Genomic DNA, 9962 nt, shown 5'->3' on the forward strand with positions numbered 1-9962 from the left:
GGGGGGGGGGGGGGGGGGGGGGGGGGGGGGGGGGGCGAATGTTAATGTGATACCATTGGGGGCTTAGTCCAGAAAAGTACAACTTTAATTTAGTGTAATTTGCATTTATTGAGTTACTCTTTTCTTTTCTATTTGAAACTTTTGATGTAAACAACAACAACAATATAATAATAATAATAATAATAATAATAATAATAATAATAATAAAGAAGAAAAAATACTATATTATCGATCCATACTTGTTTATTGTGTTGTTGATTAAAGTTTAAATTTTTTATTGTAATTTAAGGAGGAATGCAGGCTTGCCATTGATGCATTTCAGTTAGCAGTTAGCAGTTAGCACTTAATATTGGGAATACTTGTAGCATCATGTAACGAACGTCAGAACGCTTATGAGCTTGAGTATTATGGAGTATTAACAGTAAAACTTTCATATCAATAGTAACGAGTTATATTCTCTTGTTAACATTATTCTTTCAATCAAATCAATTTACATTTCATGTGTAGTTTGTAAACTATCACTGCATGCGCGCGCGTACACTCACACACAAGGTTTGAAATGCATAATTATATTTACATATTTATAATTGTTTAAAACAATGTCATTGTATTGAAAAAAAATCCATTATTATGAGAAATAAATGTTTGATATATGATATATTGAATTTATCATCGCAACATATATATCCAATTGTTTTGCTTTAGACTCCAAGCTAACTTAAGCGATTGTATCTAAAAATTAATAAGTGTTAATGGAAGTTATATTTTTCATTCATGTTTTTTTCATTATTTTTTTTATACATTATAGTATAAGAGTTGTACATACTATACAATATTTTGGTAAAAAATACCCCTACCATTATAACTTCCATTATCTTTTTCAACTATTATTGTCATGCACATGCATCATATCCACCATATATTTTCTTATATTCTTCATTGGTAATAATATTCTTCATTAGAATACTATATAAGTTATTTCCTAAAATATAAATAACCTACGCGGGCAAAGCCCACATGATTTCTAGTCATGCCTGATAATCACTTCGGCACGACCTCAATTGCTATAATTTTCCAGGCATTACATCTTTAGCTAAATAAAAACCTTCTTGGAACGAATTATAATATGTTATTGAGTGACAACATTTGAATAGTTTCTTACTTATTATATATAGTTTTATATCTCATTTATTTGGGATGGTAATTTCACTCAAATCTGGTAGAGATGAGAAAATTTTTCATTTTTTAAGAGTTAATTATCGAAATGATCCCTTGACTATATATAACGAAATTATCAATTTTGTTATTGACTATATTTTTGACTATATGTATCGTGTAGCAAATTAATTGTAATAATATTTGGATCAATATACAATTATATAAATTATAACAACAAATATTATATAGTGCAATTGATGAAATGGGTTGGATGGATTATGTTTTCTGATGTTATTCTTGCTTAAATTTGAGCAAATAAATGCCCAATTACCCGTGCGATGCATGGATAAAATTGTTTATTATAAACAATTCTAATATTTGAAAGTGTACATTTATTTGATTATTATAAGATTAATGCAAAAGTATCACTCAATTAATTGAATAATATATGATTTGTTTGTCTGCAATTATTTTTAAAATATCAATATGTAATATGATTTATATAATTATATTATTACTACAATAAACATCGAAAAAGGAAAAATAATTTAATTGTAATTATTATAAAAATAAACCCAACGACTCGTGTTTAGCTTAATTATCATAATAATTATTAGACAATTATTATTAGACAATTATACTAATACTTGTGTAATTATACTTTTATACCTTAAGTATATTACTTTTCATCATATCGCCTTTACTTTTTTCTTCCTTATATCTGAATGAATTAATTGTAATTATTATGAATTATTAACATAATAATTATTAGTCAATTATACTAATATCTGTGAAATTAATTCCTTAGTTACCATATTAGGTAATTATACTAATATTGTGCAATTATACTTTTATACTTTCAGTATAAAAATATATAGAGAGAGATTACCATAAAATTAACATTGTAATTAACGGAAGAATATGAATGATAATTTATTTTGTTCTCATAGTATTATACCTTAAGTATATAAAAAATATATCTATATATTAAAGTTGTCATTGAGCTATTATTTACCCTAATAATTATTAGATTTTATACAGTAATAGCTTGGAGGTAGTTTGGGCGGGAAGTTGTAAACCTAAGATTTTATTTTTATTAGTAGTATAGGTTAGTAGTATAGATGAAATTGTATTATCATATTTTACAATATTACATTGCATGGAAGTATATGTACGGTATTATTACAATTAGTAATTTTAATGTAGAATTATATTACGAATAGAAAAGTAGGAAAAAATATATTGTATTATGAATTTTATTACCATATTTTAATGTACAATTGTAGTACGACTAGGAATTGTATTACCATATTTTACAATATTACACAAATTAGGAGTATTTTGGGCGGAAAGTTAAAATGAAGGATTTTGTTTTTATTAAAAGTATAGATATAGATTTTTAAAAGTTTACGATATTAATTTGATTGTTTTAATATATGAATTTATTATAATAATATATTTACCATTTATTTTATGAGTAATGATATACACTCTTCTAAAATTTTCTTCCTTACTTTTCTTGACATGACATTATCTAATTGATTATTCTAGTGTTTAATTAAAAGTATTTTTGTCAGCCAATTCATGACATCTAATAATTATAAATCATATCATGAAGAAATTATTAGGGAAAAAATTGGAAGGAAAAATAATATTTTCTTATTTTATAAATTTCAATTTTTATGAAAAAGGCATAGCTTTTTGGCTGCAATTTATTTCATGAACCAGGGTCCACATAACATTATGGATCATGGAACCAGGTACAAAATTAATACTGTTAAGGTACAGAATTTCATAACACAAAACACAAAAAATCACAACACAAGGCACATAGCATAACATTATGGACCCTGCTAAATTAAAAAGACAATACAAAATTTCATAACGCAAAACACAAAAAATCATAACACAAGACATATACACATGTTATATATCACTTATTTTTCAAATATGATATATATATATTTTTATTTATTTATTTATTTATTTATTTATATATATATATAAAATTTGTGGTCATAGATACAAAATGTTAGAACATAAAACACATAATTTCATAATGCATGACATAAAAATTTATAATATAAACTATGGTTCATGGTGCAGTTTGAACCTCGTCCACGGTATAACGGTTGCTTTTTGGCGGTATGGATAGTTTCACAGGCCGTGGGCCCAGTCGTTATACAGTGGACTATGGTCACAAAACGACGATGTTTCAGTAAGTAGGAGAAACTGCAGCCGTAAGTCGTAACAGAGCTTCGCGACTGATATTACAGTTCATCTCAAAAGATACTGCCTCATATTTGTTTTTATTTTATCGAATGAAACTGTAGTTATATCGAAATGTAACTGTAGTTGTGTTGAAATGTAACTACAGTACGTGTACATAAACAGAAAGTGAATGGCGCGGAACGGAGGCCATTTCTATTTTCAACCGTCTGTTTTCATTAATCAAGACGACGTCATTTTTATGCATAGTTCACAATCTATTGTGGACCGCGTTCCACAGTAAAATTTGCGTCGTGGGCCGCGGCGGATAAGTAAAAAATGTCGGTGCAAAAGATGGAATATGGTAACATCAAATTTATCTGTTAGAATCTTCCTTCTAACCTCTAAATACTATTGCAACCAGACACCCCCACAATATCTTTTTATCAAAAAAGAAACATGAATCATTTTTTGTCATTTTTTTCTACTTTTCAAAATCATAAGAATAAAGTGCCTTCATTTTTATATTATTTCTTTTATTATAGAAACAAGTGTTATAATCGAGAGAAATACTACAATGTCAAAAAGATATATTATATTTTTATTTTAAAAAAAAAGTCATCTTAATATCCTTTTGGCTCCGTTTAATTGGTGAAAAATATTTGAGGAGAATAGAATTAAAATTTCATGAAAAAGAAATTACTATGAAGATTGATTTCATTGTTTGGTTGGTGAAAAGAATTTACTGAGATATTGATTATGTTGTTTGGTTGTGGTCGAGATAGTAAGAAATAATAAGTATAAAGATTAAAATCTCCCTACACAATAATAATGATAATAAAAGTAATAAAATCAAAATTTTCCAATCCTGTAATACTTTCTTCCTAACTTTCAAGAAAAACAAAATATCACACCTCCAATTTGAAAAACTTTTTCCTCAAAATCAAACTTAGAATCATTTTTCTCAAATTTAATGCAAACTGTTTTCTTAAAAAACATTTTCCATCTAACCAAACATCTTAGATATTGTAAACATTTCTAATTCTTGCATGTAACCATTTTGTATATAAATTATAAGCTAAGTGTTGATGAGCTTATAGCTTAAGCTGATATGGTAGGTTCCAATTTGCATCTATCCTCGGTGAAGTGCAAAATTCACAAGGCTTTCGCCGCCTTCTAAGAACCTCTTAATAAAATATATATACTTTGTCACTTTCTCTTTCTATAGTTTCAAGGCGAGTACAGTTTTTCTCTTCTTGGAATTCAAAACACCAAGTGGGAGCTACAGAAAGATTTGCACCCCTCTTTTGGGAAAGCTATAAAAAGCATGTGAAACACCCCCCAGATGTCGCTGAATTTCAAGAAATCTCTCTATCATTGCTGCAAAACTCGCTAGCTGTGAAAATCTTCTGAAGATTGAGGATTTCACCCCCAAATTAAAGTTAGCACTGCCTTTGAGTTTGACTTAGCTTGCTTTTTTTGAAGCGGTAGGTCTGCGTCTCTGTGTGTTCTTTTCATTCCATAGTTTTGTTTTGTGCTTTCGAGAAATCTATCATTGCTTCAAAGCTCTGAAAATCTTCAAAAGATTGAGGGTTTCAGCCCCAAAGCTTGCACCTTTTGATGGTTTTGAAGAGGTGGGTTTGTGTATCTGTGTTCATTTTTCCCCTAATTTGTTTTGTGGTTTCTGCTTATGGAAAAAACATTTGTGGGTTAGTTGGTGATTATTAATTTATAATGGTAACTATAGGCTTTTATCCTCTAATCATTGAAGTTGAATATGAAATACTGAAAAGATTTATTTATTTAAAAAAAAAATCAAACTAAAGTTCAAATTGGTTGCTTTTTGTTGTTAAATCTGAAGTGTGTCCTAACACCAATAAAAAATTGGGTTATGACTTGTGATGATGATTACTTAAATATCTCATAGCAGTATGATTAATTAAATATCTGCTAACACTATCATGGATTTTACTGTATATAATATTAGTGATTAGGACATGAGTATATGGAGATAATTGTATTTTGGCTGACCATTGAGCAGGGCTGTTGAAGCTGTGTGAAGTGGGGTTGAAGTGGACAGCTGTGTGTGAAGAGGGCTAATGACTGATTTATCAAACTTGTAGAAGTTGTGAGTGGAAAACTTTGCAGCCTCTTCATCATGCCTCTCTCTGAGTTCTTGAAAATGCTTAAGAATGAATCTGGGGAGCGGAAACCAACGTCGTCTTCTGCTGATGATCTATCTCCTTTGTGAGTAATAACTGATTGTTTTTAATAATTAATGTGGATTTGATTGATTGTAGTGTTGATATATGTTTGGTTGGATTGTTTTGAGAGTTTTGCTTGGGTTTAAAATGCAGACCAGGGAGTGATTTTTCTGAACTTGTGTGGGAAAATGGTCAGATTAGTATGCAAGGTCAGTCGAGTAAAGCTAAGAAGAGTGACAATAATCTTTCGTTGCAAGCGTCTAGGATGCGGGAGAAGTGCGTAGGGAATGCCTCGGCCTCTAGGATTGGGAAGTTAGATTTAGCGGGTTCTGTTTTGGATGAAATGCCTCCATCAGTGCCCTCTGGCGAGATGGATTTGAGCCAGGATGACGAGATTGCTCCCTGGCTAAACTATTCGCCTACTAATGGTCAGTCACAAGAGTATGGCTCTCAACTTTTGCCTGAAATATCTGGTATGACTGCAAATGATGATGGTTTCGCGTTGATTGATAAGGGGGTTTGTTGTAACCTCATGGTTGGGGCTTCCAAGAGTGTTCCTAATCACAATGTTGTGAACTCGGGACAGAGAAATGCATCGAAAGTTGATTGTTCTCCTACTCCTAGGTTTGGACTGTTAGCCTCGTGGTCTTCTCAGCAAGCTAACCCCCTTGTATCGGGAGTTTCAGATATCGGTAGCAGTAATGGTAGTATCAATCTCGATTCTATATTGAAAGATTCAGTTCCACCCCAAGCTTCAGCTGGTATGAAGATACAAAATCAAGACACCGAAACCCCTCGAACTTGCCCTACTTTGTTAAACTTTTCTAATTTCTCCAGACCTGTTGTGCTTGCCAGAGCTAATCTTCAGAACCTTACTTCGACTTTAGAAGCAAAGGGAAAAAGGGAGAAGGAGATCAAAGAAAATACCCAGAATCCTGCTAAAACCGCGCTTATTGAAGCATGTAGCACCTCAAGAAAGGAAAGTGACCTTAAAAGTGAACCCAACTTAATAAGCACTAAATTTGAACCAAGACCAACACTGGGAAAGCCTCACGGTGAGTCGTCCCCCCTTGAACAGACCGATGCTTCATTCAGAGAAGATACTAATGATGCTGACAAGGCCCATGGTAAACTTATTAGTCCCGCTTATGTGGGAAGAGTTTTGGATGGTGATAAAACTGCTGAGCCTGGGGCTTGTTCTTCTGTATGCTCTGGCAGTAGTGCAGAGAGAGCTTCAAATGATCAGTCCCACAGTTTAAAGAGAAGAACTCGAGAAAACGAGGAGTCTGGATGCCCAAGTGAAGTATGTTTTGATGAATAATCACTTCCCTCGATGTCTTTTTGTGTAGCAATTTGATTACCAACTGTTTCTGTTTACAACTAACAATCTTTTTCTCAGGATGCAGAAGAAGAATCAGCTGGTGCGAAAAAAGCAGCTCCTGCTAGAGGAGGAACAGGGCTAAAGAGAAGCCGAGCTGCAGAAGTGCACAATCTATCAGAAAGGGTGAGCAAATTAAAAAATCATTCCAGAAATGATACAACTATTATGTCTCAGCTCGATCACTTATATTTCTAATTATTATTATTATTCACTATATAATAAAAAATATTGCTAACAGCGACGAAGAGACAGGATCAATGAAAAGATGCGGGCATTGCAGGAACTTATACCCAACTGTAATAAGGTAAAGAAATCATCTCATCATAATAAGTCAATGTTAACTGACTCATCTCTCTGAGTTTGAGTTTTGGTGCCAAAGTTAGAAAGCTTTTTAAGCTCTCTTTTTAAAGTTACCTTCAAAAAACTCGTTACTTGACTCTTGGGTACCTTTTATCCAAGTGTTCTATTTTTGACAAGTTGCATCTTCTTTCTAGGCGGATAAAGCTTCAATGCTTGATGAAGCTATCGAATATTTGAAGACACTTCAACTTCAAGTGCAGGTAAGGTGAAGCTTCTTTGATGTCCAAGGTTGAATTTTTCATTTCGATGTCCATGTGGAGTCATATTATCTTTCCTGTTTTTTCATTTTTGTTTGTTGTTGATATTGTTTTCTTTTCTCCTTCGTGGGGGTGGGTGGAGAAATATTGTGAAAGTATATTTATTTATTTTAAAAGGAAAGTTGAGAGTCAACATTTTCACTACACAATTCGATATAATTACATGAAATAGGCAATTCTTACATTTGAAAGGGCATATTTTATTGTGAAAAATGTCACCCTCATTCTTTTCTTCAGCTTCAAGATCTTCCAACATTGCATTCAGACTGGGATTTCAGAGTTCATTTTGATAAATGTATAAGAATTCATGTTGTCACTACAGTCACATTACAGTGCATCCCAACTTGATGCAGATTATGTCAATGGGAGCGGGATTGTGTATGCCACAAATGATGTTCCCCGCAGGAATGCATCATCACATGCATGCTCAAATGCCACATTTTCCTCAGATGGGCTTAGGGATAGGGATGGGCATGGGTTTTGGCATGGGCTTGCCCGAGCTTAGTGGCAGATCCCCGGGATGTCCCATCTATCCAGTGCCCGCTATGCCAAGACCACATTTCCCTTCCCCGTCAATGTCTGGACCCATTAACTTTCCAGGAATGGCTGCAGCGTCTAATATTCAGGCTTTCGGACATCCTTGTCAAGGGGTTTCGATGTCGGTCCCAAGAACGCCATTCGTCCCTTTGTCACAGCAGCCTTCTGCAAGTTCAGCCCCGGGCTTGAATGCCTCAAAGATGAGAATGAATGGAGAAGTCCCAAGCAAGTCGACTATGTTGCACCCCGAGGATCCGGAAAAGATCAAGAACTTGCAGCTGACACAGAATTCTGATCCTATACCTAGTCGGTTAAAAAATCAGACCAGTCAGGTTGGTGCCTTGTCCCGGATTTATTTACATCACTATACACATGACCCTGTTTGGTAAAATATTTAGTTTATCAGTCAATTTTGGCTTATTTGACCACTGTTAGCTATTTAACTTAGTTAAAAAAATCAATATAAGTGTTTGGTTAATCAGCTTTTTGTTACTCCAAAATGTTAAAAATTCAAAAAGCTACTCAAAACAACTTTTTCAATTAGCTTTTTGAGAAAAGAAATTATACCAAACAGCTAACAGCTAATTTACCAAACACCTTTTTACAATCAGTTAATGTTATCAACTAGCCATACCCTCTAATAGCTATCAGCTAACAGCAATTTACCAAATAGGGCCGATATCGTAATATAGTTCCTACTTCAATTCCTAGCTGTCTACAATGCAATTCTGCTTGTATTGGAGTGTTTATACAATCTCTCTTTTCATGTGTCCCCAGGTTCAAACAACAAGAGATCAACAACCCAATGCTAGCGATGACCCAACTGTTAACCCGACAAACTCAACCAACGTGCCAGGCAGCAAAGCAGCAGGTGAGTTTTTCTGATAAACGTACAACCGCTTTCACTGTTGCCTTCAGCGAGAGGATATACATATTTGGTTTCTTATTACCCAGATTTAAATATATGTTTTATGTCTGTCTTTGTGCTTTAATCCAGGTATGTAACGTCACAAGAGATGCTGAACGAAAGGAACAGATCTCGCTTGCTAGAAGCGAGGCACCACGCATTGTGAATAGTATACAATATATATCCTCTATATTCCTCGATCAGCATCTAATTGAAGATGGCCTTTGCTGTGCTCAGAGAAACGAGATAGCTTTCATCAAAAAGGCGATCTCGCAGAGTGATAGGTTAGCATTTTACGACCACCAGTTAGCTAGATGATACTTTTAGGATCGGATATCGGATCGCCCAGATTTTGACAAAAATAGTTAAACTTGATGTACACTTGGGAATTGGCATAAATGAAGTAGTAGTTGCATAACATCTATATATACTATACATTTTCCTCCCCAGAACTCCTGATTGTTCATGCATAGCATATGAGCTAAATCTTTTATTAATAAAAGCATAGGATTTGAGCACAAGATCTGATCTGTGTGATTATGATGTACTCAGCTTGTATTTATTTATTTATTTAGCATTTACATGTTGGAAGTTGTATGTGTTTCAATAATTCTGGAAATTGTTAGTATATGATTGGAGTGTGCGTACAACTGTGATTCTGACTTGAAAGTTGTTTTAGGGTATAGAATGTAGATGGGTAATGGAAGGAAAGATACTAATGAATAATTATTTGAACTTGATGCAACAATTGATGCAACAACAAATAAGATGCAATGGAGTAATACTAATCAACAACAAATAATCAAATCCACACACTTGATGCAACAATTTCATAAGATGCAATGGAGTAATACTTACACACCCCGGCCTCTTAAAATTTCTCCTTGGACACTATCTAATACTACCTTCATCCCAAAATGGTTGTCTGGTTCGTTTAACGATGCTGAAGT

At 33.2% G+C, this 9962-nt stretch overlaps 1 protein-coding gene across 2 annotated transcripts; it reads left to right on the top strand.

The window, feature by feature from the left end:
- The first annotated feature begins 4510 nt into the window (after nucleotides 1-4510).
- On the top strand, nucleotides 4511-9533 carry LOC116032601 (transcription factor PIF3-like). Of its 2 annotated transcripts, none has more exons than XM_031275248.1 (9): nucleotides 4511-4853; nucleotides 5408-5613; nucleotides 5724-6873; nucleotides 6970-7074; nucleotides 7190-7255; nucleotides 7446-7511; nucleotides 7922-8437; nucleotides 8883-8976; nucleotides 9103-9533. In XM_031275248.1, the coding sequence occupies exons 2-9, from the start codon at nucleotides 5525-5527 to the stop codon at nucleotides 9108-9110; spliced, it is 2094 nt and encodes a 697-aa protein (XP_031131108.1). In that variant the 5' UTR covers nucleotides 4511-4853; nucleotides 5408-5524; the 3' UTR covers nucleotides 9111-9533. The 2 variants fall into 2 exon arrangements, with proteins under 2 accessions (XP_031131108.1, XP_031131109.1); XM_031275249.1 differs by lacking the exon at nucleotides 4511-4853 and adding an exon at nucleotides 4861-5000.
- Nucleotides 9534-9962: the final 429 nt, after the last annotated feature.

The sequence above is a fragment of the Ipomoea triloba genome, chromosome 10, assembly GCF_003576645.1.
Source record: "Ipomoea triloba cultivar NCNSP0323 chromosome 10, ASM357664v1".
NCBI lineage: Eukaryota > Viridiplantae > Streptophyta > Magnoliopsida > Solanales > Convolvulaceae > Ipomoea > Ipomoea triloba.

Excerpts from the sequence above, each read along its gene's own strand:
- LOC116032601 (XM_031275248.1), top strand. The coding sequence starts at position 5,525 with ATGCCTCTCTCTGAGTTCTTGAAAATGCTTAAGAATGAATCTGGGGAG. Across the intron at positions 5,614-5,723 it reads GCTGATGATCTATCTCCTTT|ACCAGGGAGTGATTTTTCTG; the intron begins GTGAGTAATAAC and ends TTTAAAATGCAG. Across the intron at positions 7,075-7,189 it reads TGCACAATCTATCAGAAAGG|CGACGAAGAGACAGGATCAA; the intron begins GTGAGCAAATTA and ends TATTGCTAACAG.